Here is a 25122-nt window from a genome sequence, read left to right on the forward strand (position 1 = left end):
TCTCAGGTTAATTTGCATATGTATCAAATCGTTTTTTTTTTTTTTACACAATAAAAGCACACAGAGCTATGGGGACTGGGTATTGTGGATGTGCTAGCGGCCATCTAGCAACCATGTCCTCAGCTCCATACACAAAATCCCGGTGACAGGTTCCCTTTAAGGACATGTCCACTTGGGACTGAAACATTGTGGATTTGTGTATGGCAAATCCAGTGTTTTACATTACCAGCAAAGTGAATGGAATCTTAAGAGCTCTCACTGACCAGCTGTTGAAGAATCTGCAGCATCAGTTGACCAGTCGTGTGGATTTTAAATCCACAGCATGTCCATTTAGGCCTCGTTCACACGTCAGTGAATCACAAAGAACATGGACAGCACACGTACCCATTGACCCATGTCAGTGGAAAATTCACAGAGACATACACCACTTTGGTCTGTGAAGCAGACCAACCATGCCCATTGAAGTGGTTGTGATTAACCACTGACGCAACACGGATGGCATTCTTGTTGTGTCAGTGTTTCGAGGACCATTGGTAAGAGATGATCTGGGAATGAATTTTCAGCTGAACAGTGTCTGTGGAATACATATGATACATGGAGGGCAAAAAACGGACACAGGGACCAAACAAAGATTCTTCACAGACATCTTCACGGATGGATTTTCCACAGAAGCGGAAATGTGAACAAGGCCCTATGCCACAGAGTTCACCCTTTGCAATGCATAGGGTGAAATCTGCAGCAAAATGACAAGTCCGTGTGTAACTCCACTGCAAAATCATATCCTGTGTGAATATCTGTGCATGATTGTGTTTCAGTAACAAAGTACTTTATTCTTGCAGGCCGGATGTTACATGGAAACTAGAAAATCCACCTGCAAGGCCATATATTGAAGGTTGCACAAGAGTCGTCTCCAGCACTCAGAGTAGTCAGAGGGTTGCTGCTGTCACAACCAGGATTGCGGCAAGAGTGGAAGGGCGCTGTCAAAATAATGGCAGCATCTTCTGTACTATTCTTTGACTTCAACACAATACTTTGTTTACCTCATTGACCACTGAAAACATGTCCATCATTACAATCTCATCGGTTATTTGAGTTACGGAATTTATACAAGTGTTAGGCCTCATACACACGGCCGTAGTTTCAGTCTGCATTCAATCCGAGTTTTTTGCGGATCGGATGCAGACCCTATTCATCTCAATGGGGCCAAACTATGCGGAGAGCACAGTGTGCTGTCCGTATGTCTGTTCCGCGGACCAGCAAAAATCTAGAACATGTCCTATTCTTGTATGTTTTACGGTCAAGAATAGGACTTTTCTCCAGATGCAGCATTCTTACTACTGTTAAAGGGAACGTGTCATAAGAAAAAACCTATTTAAATCACATTTTTATGTTCAACATTTTATTTGTGGTTCTTTTTTTAAAATCTTCCATGTCACTATATTACAAAACAAAAAAAAAAAAATCAAACCTAAAATCGTGCCATTTTCGCACTGGCAAGTAGGTTTAATATTATGTTTTTCTTCTTGTTCTGTACAGGTAACTTTTCAGTAGCCATTATCATCATAGGCAGGATTAGAGTGACAGATATCATCTCTATATATACACATTAACACAAAAAAAATGCACTCAGAAAAAAAAAAGTCATATTGCTGTGAAAATTGGCATGCAGATATGTAATTGATTACAGGTGTAGTCTGATTAGACACTGGGTCTTGCCACAAGAGGTCGTAAAAGTGCTGCTTCTGTTGGCCTATAATAAGGCTCTCAGGGGTTACTTTTGGTTAGTGTACCTCCTGGCTAGCGATCATTGACTGTTAGATGTGCCTCTACAACGTATTCAAAGACATTTTGCCCAGTTGACAGAGTTTGAGGGGCGCATTATTGCATTGAGAGAAGCAGGATGGTAGTTTCAACTAATTGTCCACCATCTATGCTATTCTGACCTCACGGTGTTGGAAGCAGTGGTTATGTGAGGGGATGCACAACGTGGCAAACAGGCTCTGGACAGCGTGGCCAGACCATGAGGGGATAATTTGATCTGCCAACAAGCACAAACAGCTCCCAGAGTTTTGTGGTCCACCATCCAGACACAGGTGGCACCTTTCTTACACATTCCTGTCCTTGCCTGGTCCTTTCCAGAAAGAAATTTGGTTGCACGATGCGCAGTACATATCCTACTGTTGACAACTAGCTGTGTTTGCAGTGTTGTCAGAAATGAGAAACCTGGATTGCTTTGCAATGTAAACATATCCTCTCTAGTGAGGAATCCGGGTTCTCTTTGGGATCCTACCCTTGCTGTGGAGCAACACACATTCCCAACTGCTGGTGTGATGATCTGGGGAGCCATCGCATATGACAGTCAGTCACCCCTAGTAGTGATACAAGTGACACCAATAGCTTAGCAATGGACATCCTGCCACCACATGTGTTGTCTCTCATGTCAGTGCCTCCAACTGCCATTTTTCAGCTGGAAAATGAAAACCCACACACAGCAAGGGATTCCCAGCAATGTCTCAACCAGATTGCAACACTTCCAAGCATTTATGGGATGCCAACTTTAGAAACCTATGAGTTTGCAGGATCTACAGGCTCAGCTGCAACATCACTGGATAAATGTACCGCAGGATACCTTATGGAACCTGTATCTCTTCTTGTATCCAGGCTAGAGGTAGTCCAACAGGGTACTAGAGCCTCCTTTCAATTGTACATTTTGCTCTAATATTGTAATCATTTACATATATCATTGCATTCACACACAAAGTTTCATTCAATACCAACAACTCCTTCCTGGTGCGTTTTTTTTTTTTTTTTAATGGGTATAGAATCCACCATTCACAATAACTGATATCATAAGTCATCTACTCCCTCCTGACCTCTGCCTAGAAAAATCTCCAATAAAAGTCTATGAGGTCCCTTCCTGTCCATAGTGTCTGTGGCTGCTCTCAAAGAACAGGAAGTCTTGAAACATTTAAGGCCTAGTGTCCAGTGTGAAAATTGCACTAAAGTCAGTAAAATTCTAAAGCATTTCACATCAAAACATTAATTAAACAATAGGTCATTTTCTGACGACACATCCCCTGTAAATTACTAATTGCATTATTAGTCTGAAGGCATTAATAAGAACAGCTGGATTTGGATACAACATCATCATCATTATGGACCCTTTGTACAATGAAGTTAAATAGTACATAACATTGTGTTGGAAGATGTCCATCACTCAAAATGTTAAACCAAGGTGGACATTTATTAAGACTGGCGTTTTCCACACCGGTGCAGGCTGCTACATAAGTTTGGCACTTCATCCAGCAGGTCGTGCAACACACTTAACTCTACGCCAGCCCTCTTGGTGTAGATTTAAATGCTATCTACACCTTTGGTGGCAATTTTTCTTTTTGCATTGCATTGTACTCATTTTGAGCTAAAAATCTTTTTGTCATTTGGTCTTTATTAAAAATATGGAGCGGTTTTTCCTGCGCAGCTTTGAGTTTATCTAGTAGCTGGTTCCGAATTTTCTCTCTGCTCAGTCAGGCAGGGAACTGACAGGCTCCTGCTCTCTGACCTTATAAACACTCACTAAAGCTCAATCCTTATCTTACTGATAAGAATGTGGCTTAAATAAATGTTTATGACCTTGTAATAATTTTCAGATAAGGGTTATCACAAAGTGAAAGTACCATTCTCACAGCTAGAAAAAGATATAACCCTTTGACAGACTGGTTCAATATTTTTAATAAAAAACTGAAATATTTTTTTTGCCCAAAATGAGTAAAATCAGAAAACAAATTTCACCAAAGATACACATAAGCCTTTAAGCCAGCCAGCCAGCCAGCCACCCCCCCCCCCCCCCTCCAAAAAAAAAAACTTGAGTGAAAAATGAGTTGGGCCTGTCGACCCACCCACCCCTTTTCTTGCCAATTTGGAAAAGTGCGTGAGCAGGGAAAAGGGGCAAATTTGACAGCAAAATGTGCGACAAAATTTGCTACCCATTTATGCCACAAAAAGTGACGTATATAGATTAGTAAACATCCCCCTAGTGTTTACATGTATCTTAAATGACAAGTACATGGGCCACTTCATTTGCAGGATTTATATTCACTAACGCTTATAGAACATAGGTAGGAAATAATACTGATCATACATTTGCCATAAGTGCTTTTTTTTTTTTTGTATTATACTTTTTGGGGTGTAAATGAATAACCAAAAAAAGTTATAGTCTCATTCCTTTTGTTAGTACTGTTGCTTTGGAAAATACGAAGAGATGAGTGAGAGTACACGTAGGCCTTAATAGGGTGAATATTCCCTTTATGTCACCAGCATGTTGCTATGCAGCTGGGACCAAGCCTGTCCAATTTAAAACTGGCATGCGCAGTAAGGTGTACTGTTCTTGGATGTCAATACGGGGGGTTGGGCAGAGCTGCTTTATACACAGAGCACCTACTAGCCAGCAATAAGGAATACATAGAGCTCTATATATTCAGCACTCATTGGCTGTGGATCTGCTCCAGAAAACTTGTCCTTATTTATACATTGCATTATTTCATTATTATGCACCGTTGAGCTGTGTTTCATTATTTATGCCAGTGAAGTGTTCGCAGTAAATAGCATTTTGTTAAGTTTAGGCTTTTAATCATTTTCTATGTGCACATCATTAGCTTATATCATACAGACTGATGTATTTATATTTGTCTTTGTTAAGGTAATGTGTTCTATTTGATCATAACCTAGCGCCACTATTGTACTGCATTTATAGGCCATACGAAGGTAACTACATACCTGAACAGGATGCATCCAAGGAAGAGTAGGTTGTGAGGGCAGAAATATTCCATTCTTTTTATCTTGCTAGTGCTAATTATCAGTATCTGCCTAAAAATAACTAAAAGTAGCTAAAGTTACAATTGCTTATTTAAAGGGGTTGTCCAAGAGCCCACAAAATCGATCCAAAAGAAAAATACCATAAAAAAAAACTTTGTGCGTGCTGTGCTCTCCATTCACTATTAAGTGAGTTCCGAAAATAGTTAAGTCAGCATGCACTGCTATTTTGGGAAGTCCCACTGCAGTAAATGGAGAGTTCACCATGCATGCAGGGCTACCTCGCCATTCACCGCTCTGGGACTGCCAGAAATAGCTGAGCCATAGGTCAGCTATTTTCAGAACCCCCACAGGGAGGGTGGCCGTGCTTGCGCAGTTTGTTCTCTTTCACTTTGGGGGACCCGTTGTGAAGATGAGCAGGACCCACAGCTTGCTGAGATTGATGGCATATCCTAGCAATATGCCACCGTACTAGAGTTCCCTATGTGGATAGAGTGGTGGTCCACACATGTGACTACTGTGCCATTCACTTCTCATGATCTGGTCTGGTAAAAAGGAAGTTTTTGATGACCTTTAAGTACAGTTACACATACACAGAACATATGCTGCTGACCTCAGATCTTTAATCTGTAGGTTAATAGTCACTCACATAATCAGCATGGTGAGCCCTACTAGGCAGTATATCTAGTTGGTCCTGGTGACAGAGACGCTTTAATATTAACCCCTTAAGGACCCTGCCATTTTTCACCTTAAGGACCAGGCCATTTTTAGCAAATCTGACATGTGTCACTTTAGGTGGTAATAACTTTAAAACACTTACTTATCCAGGCCATTCTGAGATAGTTTTATCGTCACATATTGTACTTCATGACAGTGGTAAAACGGAGTCAAAAAAATTCCTTTTTATTTATAAAAAAAATAAATACCAAATATACCAAAAATTAGCAAATTTAAATTTCTCTACTTATATAATAGTTCGTAATAACTCTAAAAATAGTTACTACTTTACATTCCCCATATGTCTACTTCATGTTTGGATCATTTTGTGAATGCCATTTTATTTTTCTGAGGACGTTAGAAGGCTAAAGTTTAAATGCAAATCTTGAAATGTTTCAGAAAATTTCCAAAACCTACTTTTTAAAAGGACCAGTTCAAGTTTGAAGTCACTTTGTGAGTCTTACATAATAGAAACCACCCAAAAATGACCCCATTTTAGAAACTACACCCCTCAAAGTATTCAAAACCAATTTTACAAACTTTAACCCTTGAGGTGTTCCACGAGAATTAATGGAAAATGGAGATGAAATTTCAGAATTTCACTTTTTTGTCAGATTTTCCATTTTAATAAATTTTTTCCACTAACAAAGCAAGGGTTAACAGCCAAACAAAACTATTTATTGCCCTGATTCTGTAGTTTACAGAAACACCCCTATGTAGTCAAACTGCTGTACGGGCACACGGCAGGGCGTAGAAGGAAAGGAACGCCATATGGTTTTTGGAAGGCAGATTTCACTGGGATAATTTTAAGCTGCCATGTCACATTTGAAGACCCCCTGATACACCCCCTAGAGTAGAAACTCCCAAAAATTACCCCATTTTGGAAACTACGGGATACGGTGGCAGTTTTGTTAGTACTATTTTAGGGTACATATGTTTTTTGGTTGCTCTATATTACACTTTTTGTGATGTAAGGTGACAAAAAATGTTTTTACACAGTTTTTATTATGTTTTTTTTACAGTGTTCACCTGAGGGGTTAGGTCATGTGGTATTTTTATAGAACAGATTGTTACGGACGCAGTAATACCTAATATGTAAACTTTTTTTTATTTTTTTTTATACATTTAACACAATATAAGCATTTTAAAAATCATGTTTTACTGTCTCCATAGTCTGAGAGCCATAGTTTTATTTTTTGACTGTTAGATTGGTACTATTTTGGGGGGCATACGCCTTTGTGGTCGCTTGGTGTTGCACTTTTAGTGATGTAAGGTGACCAAAAAATGTTTTTTTTTTAGCACAAACTTTATTTTATATTTTTGACGGTGTTCATCTGAGGGGTTAGGTCAATTGATATTTTTAGAGAGCCGTTCGATACGGACACGGCTATAGCTAATATGTCTACTTTTCTTTTTTTCCCTATTTTTTTTACAATTTTTTTTTTTACTTTATTTTGGGAAAAGGCCACTTTTTTTTTTACTTGAAACTTTATTTTTTTGTAAAACTTTATTTTTTAACTTATTTTTTCACTTTATTTTTTGTCGCACTATGGGACTTCAAGATTTCAGGGTCTGATCCCCGTTTCAATACAGCACAATACATCTGTAAGACACTAACAGTTGCCTAGGAGACCGATGCTGGCAGATACAGCCAGGCCCCTGCTGCTGATCGCAGCACCGCATTAACCCTAGGACGAGAATGCTCGTCCTAGTGGGTTTAGTACCGGCCAGTTAGGACGAGCATTCTCGTCCTAGGTCCTGAACGAGTTAAGGTGGCATGTGCAGTTATGGGTTGTAATAATTATCATATCCCTTATATATTTTAACCCGTTAACACATAATCACGTACATGTACGTCATTATGCTTAAAGGGGTTCTGCGGTTCTTTTTTGATGACCTATCCTCTGAATAGATCATCAGCATCTAGCGCCGCGGCCTTCTCGCTGTTTACCGCAGGCCCAGTGACGTCAAGACTAGTATCACTGGCCTGGACGGGGCTAAGCTCCATTCAAGTGAACAGAGCTAAGCCCCGCCCAGGCCAGTGATACTAGTCGTGACGTCGCTGGGCCTGCGATAAACAGCAAGAAGGCCGCGGTGCTACTGCCGGGTGTCGGACCCCCGCCGATCAGATGCTGATGATCTATCCAGAGGATAGATCATCAGTTTAAAAGAACTGCAGAAGCCAATCGGTTACCACAAGAGCCTGGTGCCTTCTGAAGGGGCCCAGGCCTGTCATATTTAACTGCCTGTAAAGCCGTGCACAAGACATGGCTCAGCAGGCAGTTGCTCAGAATCCCATAAACCGTAATAGTATTCTATTGCGGTGTATGGGACAAGCGATCAGAAGATTTCATGTTCCAGTCACCTAAGGGGACTAAAGGTTACTGAAAGCCGCTGACCATTTGACTTCAAGTTCCCTATTAACATACCGCCTGCGGGGGAATAAAAGTATTTTTCCGGCAATTAGGCTCATCAGACAGCAAAGACAAAACCTTTAGAAACATGATGAAATCTGTAAGGTCATGCTGGCAGTTTAATGTGAATTTTGTAGGTGACCGGATCCCTTTAAGTAGTAAAACAAAATAAAAATAAATATACAAATTTGGTATCGCCGTAATTGAATTGACCTGCAGAATAAGGACAGTAAACACTGAATAATGTCAAAACTCAAAAAACTTTGGCAGAATGGGGGGGGGGGGGGGGGCAGGTCAGTTTCACCACAAAAAGAATTTTTTCCTGTTTTACAAGACATGGTAAATTAAATGGTGCCATTAAAAAAAAAGTTCCATACTTGTCTCACAAATAAGCCCTCATATGGCTCATGCACAACGGCTGTGTGCATGAGGCCTTAATTGCAGCTCCAAGCTGGATACACAAGATGCATGGGCAGTTTAATAATTCAGTCACATCTATATTACAGCACAATATAAATTTTACAAGCAAAAATTGATCATACAAATGAGCAGGGGACTTCCACATCTAAAGACTTAGGGGCACATTTATTAAGACCTACGTTTTAATAAGCCCCAGAGCTGGCGGTGGATCCGCCGAAAGTTATGAAGAGGTGCCGGACTCTCTCTAACTTCGGCACATCCAGCGCCAGTTCCAAATGTAAGACAGCTTCTGAGCTTTTTCTACGCCTAAAACAGGCATAGAAAATGACAAATGAGACTGGCCGACCAACAGTTTTAGAACTGGCGTGAGCAAGGTGAAGGCGCAAATAATCATTGCCCTGCTATCTGCACCTGAAATATGGCTAATTTAGGCATATTTCAGCTTAGTAAATGACCCCCTTACTCTTTGGTAGTCATACCATATGTACTATATATGTTTATTTTATGCTATTCATAGAGGAATAGAAATATATGGTTGGTATGGGGGGGGGGGGGGGGGAAGAGCTTAAAAATAAAACATATCTACTCTTTGATATCACACTTGGTACAGAAAAGAAAGTCTCTTGAAAACTAGAATAGGTTTTGTTTGTGTTACCACAATTTACACATTCAGTGATGTAACCTGTGTACTAAATAACTATTATACCCTATTATACACTTCTTATGCAGAACCTGACATACTGTATGTCATATTTAATGGACAGCATTTGCCTATGTTGTTTTTTAAGAAATAGGTTTGTGTAAATTGTACATATGAAAAAAAATATAATAAAGCTATATTTTATACATGTTTTATATATTATTTTATATCATTAAAGAGAGTCAGCTTGTTTAAGCTTATTAAACTATGTAAAGTGGCCTTGTGGATTAAAAAGGGAAAAGAGGAGCTTACCATGAAGAGGGATGAAATTTGGGTGCATCGTACATCATTCATTTCTCATTTCAGCAAATGGCATTTATTATGTAGAGAACGTTAATACAAGGCACTTACTAATGTATTGCGATTGTCCATATTGTCTCCTTTGCTGGCTTCATTCATTTTTCCATTACATATCCAGAGGTTACAACCACCCTGCAATCCAGCAGTGGTGGTCGTGCTTGCACACTATAGGAAAAAGTGCCGGCCGGGACCACGGGAGTACACGTAGGCCAGCGCTTTTAGCTATAGTGTTTGAGCATGCTCCCGAATTGCAGGGTGGTCATAACCATGGAAACGATCAGTGTATAATGTGATGGAAAAATGAATCAAGCCAGCAAAGGAAGCAATATGGATAATAACAATACATTAGTAAGTGCCTTGCATTAAAGTGTAACTGTCGTTGCATTTTTTTATTCCCTAATGGTATAGTACACCCTGTTGTATAAGTGCTTTTGTGATTTAAAATGTGATCATTTTCAGTTTTACCTGCTAATAACTCCCACAAATGCATGCTACTTTCCTATTCAGCAGCTCTCATCTCACAGCGTTGCCATGTGCAGTCCGTCTTCTCAGTATTATAACAAGAGACAGATTAGCTCAGCCCTGACAGCCTGGAGCTGGGCTCAGGCAGAAAGTGGAGGGGGGAGGGCTGCTTTAGATGGTGATATCTTCTCAATGGTAGCAGAAATATGCAACTGGTCTTGTTTGAAAGCTGACAGTCCAGCTTTCATACAAGATCAGAATGACAGCTCTAGTCCAAGCAACAGAGGAGAAATCACTGTTAGAAATAGAGTCAAAAATAATCGTGGGTAAAATCTGATTTCACTTTCTGCTTCATTCACAGCATCCCGATTTCTATCATTAATATCGTCCCCTGTACTGAACAGATTTATGTCATTCTGGAATGTCAGCTTTCAGACAATACAAAGCCCATATTTCTAGCTGGTAACAAACCAGAGATATAAGCAGCTAAAGCAAGTGAATGGGATTGAGCAGTTGTAATTAGATTGTTCTACCGCTGCAAAGGAGACGACATGCAGGCAATTTTAAAGCGAAAGCAGTGCTCGCATGAGTGCTGCTACCCCTTCAAACAGCTGATGCATAGGTCATTAATATCTTAGCACTGCACAGCCCCTTTAGGCTAGATTCACACAACCGTATGCGATTTGTGGTCTGCAAATTGCGGATCCGCAAAAACAAAAAACTGATGACGTCCGTATGGCATCCGTTTTATTACGGATCCATTGTAACAAGGCCTATCCTTGTCTGCAAAACAGACAAGAATAGGACATGTTCTATTTTTTTTTTTTTTTTGCGGGGCTACGGAACGAACATGTGGATGGGGATAGCACACTGTGTGCTGTCCACATTTTTTGCGGACCCATTGAAATGAATGGGTCTGCATCCTATCCGCAAAAAGGAGGCCGCACTGGCCACCAATGATGGGGGATTCGGAACGTGATTTTAATTAGGGGGGGGGATGTGAGGCCGCACTGGCCACCAATAATGGGGGATTCGGAACGTGATTTTAATTGGGGGGGGGGGGGGGGGGGAGAGGGGAGGCCGCACTGGCCACCAATGAATATAAAATTGGGGAGGGAGGGGGTCTGCCCCCTCCTGCCTGGCAGCAACTGATCTCTTACAGGGGGCTATGATACACACAATTAACCCTTTAGGTGAGGCACCTGAGGGGTTAATTGTGCGGATCACAGCCCTCTGTAAAAGATCGCAGTCATGTACACAGTTCTCAGTATATTCTAACTTGAAGCGTCCCCATCACTATGGGAACGCCTCTGTGTTAGAATATACTGTCTGATATGAGTTTTCACGAAGTGAAAACTCATATCTGAAAAAGCTTTTATGCAGATGGATCTGTGATCCCTCTGTGTGAAAGTTGCCAACGGACACGGATGCAAATCTTGTGTGCATCCGTGTTTATTCACGGACCCATTGACTTGAATGGGTCCGTGAACCGTTGTCCGTCCAAAAAATAGGACAGGTCTTATTTTTTTTGACGGACAGGAAACACGGATCACGGCCGCGGATGAACAACGGTGCATTTTCCGAGTTTTCAACGGACCCATTGAAAGTCAATGGGTCCGCAGAAAATCACGGAAAACGAAACAACGGCCACGGATGCACACAACGGTCGTGTGCATGAGGCCTTATAAGCATTTCATACGTTTAACTTTTGACAAATACATGCAAATACTCAATATTTCCAATGTTAGCCCTTCTTTTTCAAGATTTCTGCAATTTGCCCTTACATGCTGGATATCAGCTTCTGGGCCAAATCCTGACTGATAGCAAGCCATTTTGCCTAATCAGTGCTTGGAGTTGATCACAATTTCTGTATTTTTGTTTGTCCACCCGCTTCTTGAGGACTGACCACAAGTTCTCAATAATTTGAGATCTGAGGAGTTTCCTGGCCATGGGCACCAACTTTAAACATTTTGTTCACAGAGTTACTTTGTTATCACTTTTGCCTTGTGACATGGTGCTCCATCATGCTGGAAAAAAAAGGTCCTAGATTGTTGTGAGAAGTTGCCCTTGGAGGATGTTCTTTACTCATGGCAGTGTTTTTAGGCAAAATTTTTAGTGAGACAACTCCTTTGGATGAGAAGCAACCCCACACATGAATGGTCTCAGGATGCTTTACTGTTGGCATGACAAATCACTCAAGGTAGGGCTCCCCTTTTCTTCTGCAGACAATGATTTTTCCAGATGTTTCAAACAGTCTAAAGGGCGCTTCAGAGAAAAAAAAAAATAACCCAGGCCCTCTGCAATTCAATCCCTGTACTTCCTGCAGAATGTCAAGTGGCTTTGTGGCCCTTCCTGCCACCAGACCATCCTCCAAAAAACTTTGCATCACTGTGTGTGCAGATGCACACACCCATGCCGGCTGTCATTCCTCAGCAAGTTCTACACTGGTGGTGACCCAATCCCATAGCTGAATCCCCTTTAGGAGACAGTCCTGGCACATGCTGGACTTTCTTGGATTCCCTGCCTTCTTCACAGCAAATTAACTTCTCTTCTTGGAGTTCTTGATGATCCAATAAATAGTTGATTTAGGTGCAAGGATAGGTCATCAATATGAGATTGTCGGGGTTCCGAGCCCAGGGACCCCCACGATCAGGTGCATGAAAAGGCCGCAGCAGTCAGCGCTTAGGCCTCTTTCTAGGCCAGTGACCTCACGTTCATAGGTCACATGGCCTAGGTACAGCTCAATCCCATTCAAGTGAATGGGGCTGGGCTGCGATACCAAGCACAGCCACTATTGAATGGACATACTGGGCTTGGTAAACGGCAAGGAGACTCTAGTGAGCACTGTGGCTTACTCAAATATCTATCAGGATAGGCCAGGGATGGGCAAACTGCGGCTCTCCAGCTGTTGTAAAACTACAATTCCCACCATGCCCTGCTGTAGGCTGATAGCTGTAAGCAGTCTTTGCATGCTGGGAGTTGTAGTTTTGCAACAGCTGGAGAGCCACAGTTTGCCCATCCCTGGGATAGGCCATCAATATGAAGGTCTCAGAAAACCCCTTTAATGCAAATTGCCATCATAAAAACGGAAGCAGCAAACTTTGTGAAAACCAAAACTTGTGTCAGTCTCAAAATTTTTGACCACAACTGTACAACACTGTTACTGCTGAAGTCAAAAGAAGCAGTGATGTAGTAACCAGCTCTATCAAGTACCCGGCTGACTGTGCTGTGTACTTCTGGTGACAGAGCTAAATCTGACCAGCTGATTGGCGGTGCGGGGTGTTGGAACCCCACAATCAAGTAGTGATGGCCATTCCTTAGTAATGGCTGGACAATCCTTTCAACACTTAAGGGGAAATTAATCTTGCCCAGTTTCTTGCGCACGCATCATTAGTGGATAGTGGATAATATTTTGTGACCTTGGGGTTTAATACTGTTCAAACCACTTTTTAAAACAATGGGCAGGGCCTCCAACAGATTTCTTACTACCTATTTATTATCTGCAACATGGATTGCCAGAAATTAACTAAATTAGTAGCACCGTGCCTCTTTATAAATTTGGCACATCTTACTTCAGTGCATTTCTGTAAGTTTCTATTCCAGGATTCATGACAGATCTTGGCCCAGGAGTGACTGCTTATAGGTCAAAACGGTAAAAATTCATTTTAAATATATAAATAAATCCTTCCCTCGAACTAAGGGTAGATTTATGGAGACTGGCGTTTCATATGAGCAATCACTAAAAGCTCAAGATATATCATGAACACTTTTAAGATGGGGTTTTACATAGACCATAGCAATGTGCTGCATTTCATAGCTAATGTATTATAAACATGAAAAAAGTATAAAGCAACATGCAGTACTAAAACATATAAATGCACTGCAGTGGCTTTTTTGTTTTAGTAGAAAAAATAAGCAGGTGGTATTTAGCCACAAGATGCCATGGGGTAATACAACCAAAAGCCAGCAAAGTGCTTGACTTTAGAGGAGTCCAAGCTGCCTCACACATACAAGTGACCAAAAGAGAATCCATCTTCACTACAGTGAGCAGAAACGATTTGTAGTACACCACAAAATATCAAACTTTATCTTCTTCCTATATTGCACGTCATGCTGCGGAAGTTGTAAAGGAGAAAAAAAAAAAAAGCAGTTTCCGAAATGGTATGGTTTCTTTTTATTGTATTAATATGTCTGAAAGATAACTTTGTACAGATTATGTCACCTGTCAGAGTAAGCTATACAGAGTGACAATGACACAAAACAGTTTTTTTCACCAGGATTCAGCACAGTTCATGACCCGTCTGGCTGCATTAAATTGTATCCAAGATTTGTGACAAGGCTGTAATAGAGGTTTTCTCACATTGTCCTTCGTTTCCTCACCCCAGACATTGGCTTGTACGCTGCCAGAGGAAGTTCCAGTATGCCCAGTCTGTGCCCCTCACCCAGAGACAAGCTGGTGAACATCACTCTCTTGCTTATCTTCAGCCTCATGGCTCTAGCGATTTGAAGCATCCTAATGAAACACATGAAAACCAGACATATGATGATATCCTGCTGGAGGCAAAATATCCTATCTGTATTCCAGTACATATTCTTCAGAAAGCAGTAATGTACTAACCAGAGAATAGCTACATTAGCCACCACTAACATAGCAAATCTCTAAAAATCTAAATCTGTGAATACCAATAAAAGATCAGTGTTGTACGAGGGGTGCTGATAGTCTTCAGTGCACATATAGGAGACCATCAGCATAGCAACCCTAGATCTCAATGAGTGCACAATCAGCAAATTAGAAGCCAGAAAAGCCATTCCTTCCACCTGAGCTAAAAAGCCAAATGAGAGGAGGGGCATATGTTGCAGGCTAATCTCCGGGACCCAGACTTGGGGGACCACTTAGTTAATCCCAACATAAGATGCTTTTTATTGTTAGGGGGAGGCTACTTAAATGACTCATTCTATTCCCAGGGTGCATATACACACAATGCTGTCATACCTGTTCTCTGTCAGTTTTAGATCCCTCTGTAATAATGTCAGGTCCACTTGAAAATCAGAAATATGCAATGCCAATGCTAGGGCATATGACACAATTTTACATTTCATTGTCGCCGATATTGAATTCTGTACCCTAGAAAAGGAAAGTCATTTCATGTTATTTGGCAGCTGAGCACGCAATGCATAATTTACATCATCTTCTTATGATTAATGGAGATATATATATGAGGCAGCACAAAGGGTTCAGTCAGTAGAAGGGTGCACGGCCCAAAGGATAAGCAGTCCTTGTATACAAAATATCAAAAAAGGCAGCACTCCAAGGATTAAATGAAAAAACAATCACCTTTTATTCACCCATGTGGGCAGCGCAACGTTTCGGCTCAGCACTAGAGCCTTGGTTGAGAAAGGCTCTAGTGCTGAGCCGAAACGTTGCGCTGCCCACATGGGTGAATAAAAGGTGATTGTTTTTTCATTTAATCCTTGGAGTGCTGCCTTTTTTGATATTTTATATATATAATTATTTTTTTTTACATATACAGTAGTGTTAAAAATAGCAGTCCAATATCATTAACCTGATAAATCACTGTATTTGGCAGAAGTAATATTTCTACATAGCAAATCATTTACTTGTTCAGTAATAGCAATAACAGACCCAACAATTAGGACATGCATGCCGCTCAATCTGGGAACTGAATCATTAAATAATAGCAGCGAGTTGTTAAATTGGTGAAGTCATCTGTGGGATAACACATGTGTCTATTTGGTCCCTTATTTAGGCCTCTTTCACACGAACGATACGGATTGTGTCAGGATCTGTTTAGGAAAAAACGGATGGTTTTGCACGCAGGTTCAGTCAGTTTTGTTTGCGATTGCGTTCAGTGTTTCAGTTTTTTCCATGCGGGTGCAAGAAAACCTGAAGAATAGCAATCTACATCTCCTACCAACCATCAGTGAAAAAGCAGCTCTGGTTCCATAGAGGTGAATTGGGCTTGCGTGAAAAAGGCATTGCATCCAGATGCAATGCCTTTTTCACTGATGGTTGCTAGGAGATGTAGATTGTTATTCTTCAGTTTTTTGCACCCACGCGGGGGAAAAAATGAAACGCTAAATCCAATTGCAGACAAAACTGACTGAACTTGCGTGCAAAACCATCAGTTCTTCCCTAAACAGATTCTGAAACAATCCATACCGTTCGTGTGAAAGAGGCCATAAAGGATAACTGTCACACTTAGACCCTAATTTCAATTTTCATATATGTAGTTACTAATAACATGATATTCCAGAATCAGTTACTATTAGACTGACTTACCCCATATTTAATAAGATTCAGCCCTTAGCAACCAGTCTGCATAAAACTTCAATCTCACTATTCAGTTATGATGGCCACCACTGCCCTCTCCCTGAGGCTAATTCCGCCTGCCCTCACTAGCCAGTAACAATAGCCCCCCCAAAAGTGTCAGTAACCAGAGCCCTCCCCCCTAAAGGGGTAATCTCCTGCAGCACAAAGGGGTCCTCTTACCACAGGTTGCTTTCATTTATACACTGAGCAGACAGCAGATCTCCCTTCCCTGGTCTGCGCTGCTTCCACACTGCATTCTCCAGCTCTGCTGAGTGAGGGAGCGTCTGCCAAGCGCAGGGACAGGGAGAAGTGCACACTGTTATCAGCTGCTGGGGAGGACCTGGCTTTAATCATTTACTTACAGTCCCTGGCTGTCAGTAATCTGACCTTGCACGCAGCCTGCTTCTGCGTCCTCCGTCCTTCAACAGATAGACGGACCATGCCTAGCAACCTTATTTTAAGCACAGGTAAAAGTAGGCAGTACAGGGAACAAAAATGTGGAATTAAGGGGTAATTGAATACACAGTGAAAAGTTGAAATAGGGCCACAAGGAGATATTAATCACCACAATCCAATACTCCAAAAAATATATATATGACAGTTATACTTTAAGGTAGGAGGGTGGCAAACGTTGCACATGTTGGTTATAGTGCATTTGTTTCTGAAATACTGGGGAACACGAGTTGTTCCAGACACTGTTCTGATGAAGAACAAACTGATTAAAAAGTTTATTGGATAGGGAAAAACAGAACTGCAGCATAGACTGCTCAGTTACATTTTTTTTCTCAAATGCCTTGAAGTGGCAACCAAAATCTAAAAGGCGTGGAAGGAAACTGGGAACCACAGTTGAAATGGATCATAGAACAGCCAAAATGGAAAAGGATCAGCCAATGATCACCTCCAGAAACTGAAGTAGAGTACTGCTACCATCAGAAGACCATTAAATGAAGCAAGAACTTCATTGTTGAAAAAAAGATGTCCTAAATAGGATAACATTTGCCAAGGTACACATTAAAGGGGTTGTCTCACTTCAGTAAATGGCATTTATCATGTAGAGAAAGTTAATATAAGACACTTACTAATGTATTGTTATTATCCATATTGCCTCCTTTACTGGCTGGATTCATTTTTCCATCACATTATACACTGCTCGTTTCCATGGTTACAACCACCCTGCAATCCATCAGCGGGGGCTGTGCTTACACACTATAGGAAAAGGTGCTGGCCTCTCTGCTGGGTGGGATCACAGGAGTGCACATAGGCATGAAAATGAGCAGTGTAGAATGCGATGGAAAAATTATTCCAGCCAGTAAAGGACAATCACAATACATTAGTAAGTGTCTTGTATTAACTTTCTCTACATGATAAATGCCACTTGCTGAAGTGAGACTTCTCTTTGGGCCAGTTAAAAGGAGTTAAGTATTTTGTGGGCTAATGAAAGCAAAATTGTTCAGACAGTATGTGAGACGGCCCCCAAGCATTGAAGCCCCAGTTATGGCAGTACGTGCCGTTCTGCAAATTGTGGAACACACATGGACGCCATCCGTGTTTTGCGGATCCGCAATTTGCAGACCGTGAAGGCAGTAAAGCACGGTGGTGCAAAAATCATGATATGGAGATGTTTCTCATGCCATGGTGTTCGGCCTGTTTATCGCATATGAGGAATCATGAATATAAAAATATTGAGGGGATCAAGTTGCCATTTGCTGAAGAAGAAGTGCCCTTGAAATGGGTGTTTCAACCCAACAATGATCCAACCCACCAGTAAGCGAATATCATCTTGTTTACAGACAAACAGGGCTGAGTTAATGAAGTCAACCCTGATCCATTCTCATCTCAATTACTGTAACTCATTATTAATTGGTCTCCCCTTCACTAAACTCTCCCCTCTCCAATCTATCCCAAATGCAGCAGCCAGACTCATCTTTTTGTCTACTTTGATGCCTCCACCCTGTGCCAGTCACTGCACTGGTTACCCATACAGTATAGAATCTAAATTTAAACTTCATTCTCACCCACAAAGCTCTCCACAGTGCTGCACCCCCTTCATCTCCTCCGTCAATTCTGTCTACCATCCTACCAGTGCTTTACACACTGCAAATGATTTAAGATCCACCATTACCTAAACCTCTCCCTTCAAGACTTATTCGGACCTTTGCCAGTTCTCCAGAATGCCCTACCCAAGCAATTAAGTAATCACTTGCTAATCACTGCAATTACCGACACATTATACTTAGTTCTTTTCACTGTGTCTTTTGAACTACTGAAAGGCCTCATGCACACGACCGTTTTTTTTTTCGGTCCGCAAAACGGATTTCCGTTGTTCCGTGACCGTTTTTTCTTCCGTGGGTCTTCCTTGATTTTTGGAGGATCCACGGACATGAAAAGTGAAAAAAAAAACTAAGTCAAGTTTGCATTGAAAATGATAGGAAAAACGGACACGGATCACGGACACGGATCACGGACGCGGATGACTATCTTGTGTGCATCCGTGATTTTTCACGGACCCATTGACTTGAATGGGTCCGTGAACCGTTGTCCGTGAAAAAAATAGGACAGGTCATATTTTTTTCACGGACTGGAAAAACGGATCACGGACGCGGAAGCCAAACGGTGCATTTTCCGATTTTTCCACGGACCCATTGAAAGTCAATGGGTCCGCGAAAAAAAAACGGATAACGGAACAACGGCCGCGGATGCACACAACGGTCGTGTGCATGAGGCCAAAGGTTACTAAGGAGATGTACCAGTATGTCCAATCCAGCATTGGTCTCCTTTAGACATATCACTCCATTCAAATTTAATGTGAAGCAGTCAAGCACATTCAATGGGAAAATACCAGTCACTAGTTTGTACGGTCATTTTAGCAGTGTTTCACTGTATGGCAGCTACAGGGAATGGGTTGTAATGGTCAGGAAAATGTTAACAGATATATTACCGTCTCTAGGAATTGATGGAGCACAGCCTCTTCGCCCCAACAGAGCAAGGAATGGCAGGGAGATGAATAGAGCCCTTTATCTGTGTATACAGTGTTACAATCCTGCCTTTTCTAAGCATTTAGTAGTACATTCCCTTACATTCTTCTTAACCTGCACCAGTCTACAAAGTAAAGCTGACACGTGAGCTGCAACAAGATTTTTAAGGTGGATAGTCACATAAAATAAAAAGTAAAAAAAAAAATTTAAATTAAATTTTTTTAAAGGGGTTGTCCAACCTTTTTAAGTGATGGCATATCCTCAAGATAAGCCATCACTAGTAGACTGGTGAGTACCAAAGACCCCATCGATGAGATGTTCTTTGTAGCCAACTACAAGCACTGTCCACTACAATACTGACAGTGCTGTGTAGTCCTGGTGCAGACTTCTGGCCACGGAACTACAAAGAACAGCTGATCAGCGGGGTGTCAAACCGCACCAATCAGCTACTGAGGACCCATCCTAAGGATTGGCAATCTCTTAAAAAGGGCTGGACAACCCCTTTAAATAATCTATCAATCACTTAATTATATATTGCCTTTAAAGCTAATGCAGAGAAAGACTCTTTGATGAAGGCATTGTCAATATAGGATAATTCCTGTAAAAAGGAAAGGAATGACTCACCTTTCCTTCCTAAATACTGAGGTGGTGAAATTCTTCAAAAAGTTGCTAATTACAATATTTGGACATTCCATAGCAGCAAGATCTAAAACAAGACACAAGATCATGTTGTTCTAGTTCAGCACCCACTGAAACATTAGAATAGCACAAGACGTTTCTATGGAATTAATATTCATCTTTAGTTATATAGCGCCAACATATTCCACAGCACTTTATCATCAGTACATACAATGATACATTACATAGCAAACAAGTCAACAATTAAAACAAGAGGAATTGGGGGGGGCGTGTGAGACGACGCAACACTGAGAGGCTCCCGTCCTTCCTGTAATCCTCCCAACATTCTCAACACTATTTACCGCTTCTACAGACCCATCCCCGAGCTGTGCGGTTTCCTAATGTGCCGGAATGACTTGCACCGGAAAGAAGGAGAGGAAGCAGAGACGTCGGGCCTCCGCAAACCCGAAACAATATGGCGCCGCGGCTGAGGTGTGGGCCGCAGAGGTCGCGGCCCGCCTGGGTAAATACGCTCATTCCTCCTTTGTGCCCCTCTGACACTAGCAGTCAACACCCCTGTACACCCCCTTAGGGGAGCCCATGCCAAATCCTTCTGGAGGCTCTGAAAAGTTTCACATGGCCCTCAAAATGGCAGCCTTACAATCAGCAGGGGGAAAGGTTATACAGGAAAACACCCCATCCTGTGAAGTACCAGTCAAACTTATGGAGTTGGAGCACTCTGTTACTACTGGAGATAAACCCACCATTAAAGATATTTTTACTGCTGTGCATCACATTACATATTCTTAATACACATATGGGCAGTCTGCAGGAAACTGTCTCCCTCATCAGGCAAGACCTCAGGCAGGTGAATGAGAGGATCAAAGAGGTGGAAGACAGAGTGAGCACTATTATGAATCAGCTAACCCCAGTGAAGGGGGATCTCGGCAGAATTATACATAAAGTGTCTTATATTAATGTCCAAAACTGACGACCTAGAAAATAGGTTGCGCAGAAATAATCTCAGGCTGATTGGGGTCCCTAAAAAGGCCGAGGGATCTGACCTAGTGGTGTTTTTTGAAGATTGGCTGACCCTTAAATTCGGCAAGGACTCTTAGTCTCGTGTGTTTGACATTGAGAGAGCACATAGGGTGCCAGTCCGCACTCCGCCACCAGGGTCCCCCCCCTTGTCCAGTCCTGATGAAGCTGCTGCACTTCAGGGACAGAGATACTATCCTCAAGAAGGCCAGGGATCATTCTGATCTCCTAATCAATGGAAATAAAATATCTATCTTTCCAGATTTTTCCGCTGAGGTCCAGCGCAGAAGAGTGAAATTCCAAGATGTGAAACGTCGCCTACGGGACATACAGATTCCCTATTCTATGCTGTACCCCGCTAAGCTGCGGATGGTAGTGCATGGAGAAGTTTGCATAGTTGAAACACTGTTGGATGCAGCGCACTGGTTGGAAACCAACGAACGCTACTTCAAAGCTTTGGCGAGCACAGGCTGAATATGTCTCCTACAATTATATGGGACTTTTGTCCGATAGGTGCAAAAGTATAAATTACTCTTACCGGTAATTGGATTTTCCAATAACCTCCACAACGGCACTGACAGGAGGGTGTCCCCGCCCCCAGGACAGGAAACAACGTAGGAGCAAAAATTCAAAAGGCCTCCTCCCCCTTACCTCACCAAATCATTAAGAGAGTACTCGGAGAAGATGCAAAAAGAAAATTGTATTAAAATATCAAATTACATCATTTGACATCATAAAAAACATAATACTTGCAAAAATCAATAGACATACACATTTCATTCTGGGAGGGAAAAAACTCAGTGCCGTTGTGGAGGTTATTGGAAAATCCAATTACCGGTAAGAGTAATTTATACTTTTTCCCCGGCACCTCCACAACGGCACTGACAGGAGGATTAGCAGAGTAATCTACTAGGGCGGGACAACAGCGGCAAGAACTCTACGCCCAAAGGATAAGTCCATATTCTTTTGGACATCTAGTTTATAGTGGTTGTAGAAAGTCATGGGACTCGCCCAGGTGGCCACTTTACAAATCTGGTCTAAAGAGACCGAGGCTGATTCTGCCCAGAAGGATGAAACTGCCCTAGTGGAGTGGGCTTTTAGTCCTACAGGAGGCAATAGGTCTTTCTTGATGTAAGAAGTGGAAATGACATCCCGAATCCACCTGGCTATGGTGGACTTGCTGGCGGCTCTTCCTTTATTGACCCCCTGGTGTTGAAGGAAAAGTTGGTCCGATCGTCTAAACGTCTCCATGGCTTTTAGATAGGCCAACACAGATCTTCTTACATCCAGGTTCTGAAATTTCTTCTCTTTTTCAGAGGAAGGATGTGGGCAAAAGGATGGCAGCGAGATTTCTTGGCCACAATGGAAGGAGGAGATCACTTTAGGAAGAAATGAGGGACAGTGTCTTAGAATTATACGATCGTCTAGAATAGACAAATAGGGAATCTTACAGGAGAAGGCCTGTATCTCCCCAACTCTTCTGGCGGTGGTTATTGCCACTAAGAATACTGTCTTGTAGGTTCATTTTAGAGAAATTTCATCCACCGGTTCAAATGGAGGCTCCATTAAAACTGAGAGGACCAGACTCCGATCCCAAGGTGGAACCATGGAACGAGCAGTCGGAACTTTTCTGGTAACCCCCTTGATAAAGCGTTTAACAAGAGGGGAATCGGCCAGTCTTAAATCCAGAAAGGCGATGAGGGCAGATATCTGAACCTTTAGAGTGGAAGGACGAAGACCTTTGTCTAGACCTGCTTGCAGGAACTCTAGAATTTGAGGGATGTCAGGAGAGAGAGAATTAAAAAAAAAAAGTCTGGAAGGCTTTCCAGGTCTTTAGGTATATTTTCAAGGTGATTGGTTTGTGGCTTAGCATGAAGGTAGTAATTACGTCATCTGAGAGACCTTTCTTTTTTAGAGCTGACCGTTCAATTTCCAGGCCGTCAGGTTCAGTTGTTTTAAGTTTGGATGCCACATGGGACCCTGATGAAGAAGGTCCGTGTTTTGTGGTAATGTCCAGTAAATCCCCTTGGACAGTTTCAGCAGTAGAGGAAACCAAGCTCTCCTTGGCCAGTAAGGTGCGATGAGGATCACACAAGCTCGTTCTTCCTGTATCTTCATCAGTGTCCTTGGTATTAGGCTGAAGGGAAGGGGGGGAGGCATACAACAGACTGCTCGGCCAAGGTTGGGCTAGAGCATCTAACCAAAGCGGATGGCCCTGCCCGGAGAGGGAGCAGAACTTTTTGGTTAGTCCGTTTCCCCTTGTGGCAAATAAGTCTATATCCGAGCATCCCCATTTTTCGCAGATCTTTTTGAATACTCTGGGATCTAAGAACCATTCTCCTTCTTTGACTGATGTCCGCCTCAAAAAAAAAATCGGCCACGAGATTTTGATCTCCTTTTACATGAACCGCCGAAAGGGACGATAGGTTTCTTTCGGCCCAGAAAAAAATGTTGCGAGCTACCGCTGCTAAAGATAGACTTCTTGTCCCCCCCTTGCCTGTTGAGCTAGGCGACCGCTGTAGTATTGTTGGACAATACTTTTACGTGCTTTGAGCAAGAGGGCGTGTGAAGAGATGTAACGACCTTGAAGATGGCCATGAGCTCTTTCACATTTGACGAGGCATCTATCATATGTGGGCCCCATTCGCCCTGTATGTACCTTCTGTTCGCATGGCCTCCTCAACCTGAACCACTGGCGTCTGTGGTAAATCAGCATCACGTCCTTCTGTCTCCAATAGACCCCCGTGTCTAGGTGTTTCTGTACTTGCCACCACCTTAGAGATGTTTTTACCGCCCTCGGGATGTAAACCTTCTTCTCCAGGGCCGAGATTGTACCGTTCCATGAGGAAAGGAGAAAGGACTGGATTACCCGAGAATGGCTCTGAGCCAATCTGATGGATGGGATCGTGGAGGTGAGAAGGCCCAGGATCATCATTATGTTCCTGAGGGGGGCCGTCCTCTGGTGACTTCCAGCATTATTCTCTCCTCCTTATCTGCCGGTAAAAAGGACATCAGAAGAGGAGAGTCCAGAAGAACTCAGAGAAAGATTTTTCTTCTTTCTGGGGACAGATCTGACTTCTTGAAGTTTATTATCTACCCTAGCATGGCGAGACAGTCTTGGACCCGGGAGAGATGGAGTTAGAGCATCTCTTTGGAGCTTGCCGCTATCAAAAAATCGTCCAGATAAGGTATTATTAATATTTGGAAAATACTCTTGGAGCTGAGGCAAGCCCGAACGGAAGCGCCCTCAATTGGAAATTGCGCAATTCGTCTCCCATAAAGACTGCGATTCTTAGATATTTTTGATGGGGTGGATATATTGGGACATGATCATAGGCATCTTGTAAATCTAATGTGGCCTCAGATAGTCTTGAGGGAGGAGATTTATTGTTGATTTTTGGTTTCCATTTTGAATCTTTTGTAAACGATTGATCTGTTTAGGGATTTTAGGTTTATTATCAGTCGGAAGGACCCATTTGGCTTCGGCACTAGGAAAACCAGAGAATAAAACCCCTTCCCGTATTGATCCTCTGGAACAGGAAGGAGTACTTCCTTTTCTATCAGGGAGGATACCTCTGACTCTAGGCAAAGTTGTTTTCCCTCTGGGGAGAATCTCTTGTTTATTGTAAATCGGTCTGGGGGAAGGGAGGTAAATTTGAGTTTCAGACTGTCTTTTAGAGTATTTAAAACCCACGGGGAGGTATGGATGTTTTCCCAAGCTGGAAAAAAGGCCCTTAATCTGCCCCCTACTGGGTATCTGGCGTCATTGGGAGGAGCGAGAAGTATTCTCGGGATTAAGCAGGAAACCTCTACCCCTCTACCCCTTCTTTTTTCAGGGTCCTTCCACTCTCTTGACCCTTCTACGTTTTTCTCCTAGCCCTTGAAACATGTTATCCTGTATGGAGTGGACCTCCTTCACATCCTTAATATGCATGGTCGCAGGGATAGATTTTAATAGACCATCCGTCTCTTCTGGAAGGAATAGGGGTCTGCCATAGCCGTCATACAAAGAGGCGGATTCGGAATCAGAAACTAGTTCTCCTTCATCAATATCAAGGGGAACGTCAGAGGTGTGGGATCTCTGTGAGGTAGATGGTCGTGGTGACTAAGAAGCCATTTTTAAATCGACAGCGGAATTAACTTCCTCCTTTATAATTGCTCTCATGGACTCCAGGAGAGATGGCGATTCCTCAGACACTATCTTTTCTGTGCATTTTTGACAAAGATTTCTTGCTCTTTGAAGAGAAGGACTTTTTACAAATGGCGCATTTTCTGCGACCCACTTCGCTGGCTGGCTTGTGAATCATGGTCTCAGTGCCCTAAAGGGAGACCTAGGGG

At 42.2% G+C, this 25122-nt stretch overlaps 2 protein-coding genes across 4 annotated transcripts in view; one reads left to right on the forward strand and one right to left on the reverse strand.

The window, feature by feature from the left end:
• The window catches only part of FBXO10 (F-box protein 10), an 81311-nt gene extending 79741 nt beyond the window's left edge, over window positions 1–1570 (forward strand). For both annotated transcript variants that reach the window (XM_040417351.1, XM_040417350.1), the window contains exon 12: window positions 840–1570. In XM_040417351.1, the coding sequence (XP_040273285.1) occupies window positions 840–1017 (178 nt within the window). In that variant the 3' untranslated portion in view covers window positions 1018–1570. The remainder of the gene's footprint in view (window positions 1–839) is intronic.
• Window positions 1571–13982: 12412 nt separating this feature from the next.
• The window catches only part of POLR1E (RNA polymerase I subunit E), a 40076-nt gene continuing 28936 nt past the window's right edge, over window positions 13983–25122 (reverse strand). For both annotated transcript variants that reach the window (XM_040417353.1, XM_040417352.1), the window contains exons 10-12: window positions 19753–19834; window positions 14816–14947; window positions 13983–14335 (exon numbers count right to left, since the gene is read on the reverse strand). In XM_040417353.1, coding sequence (XP_040273287.1) covers window positions 14179–14335; window positions 14816–14947; window positions 19753–19834 — 371 coding nt within the window. In that variant the 3' untranslated portion in view covers window positions 13983–14178. The remainder of the gene's footprint in view (window positions 14336–14815; window positions 14948–19752; window positions 19835–25122) is intronic.

Source organism: Bufo bufo, chromosome 2 (genome assembly GCF_905171765.1).
Source record: "Bufo bufo chromosome 2, aBufBuf1.1, whole genome shotgun sequence".
Classification (NCBI taxonomy): Eukaryota; Metazoa; Chordata; class Amphibia; order Anura; family Bufonidae; genus Bufo; species Bufo bufo.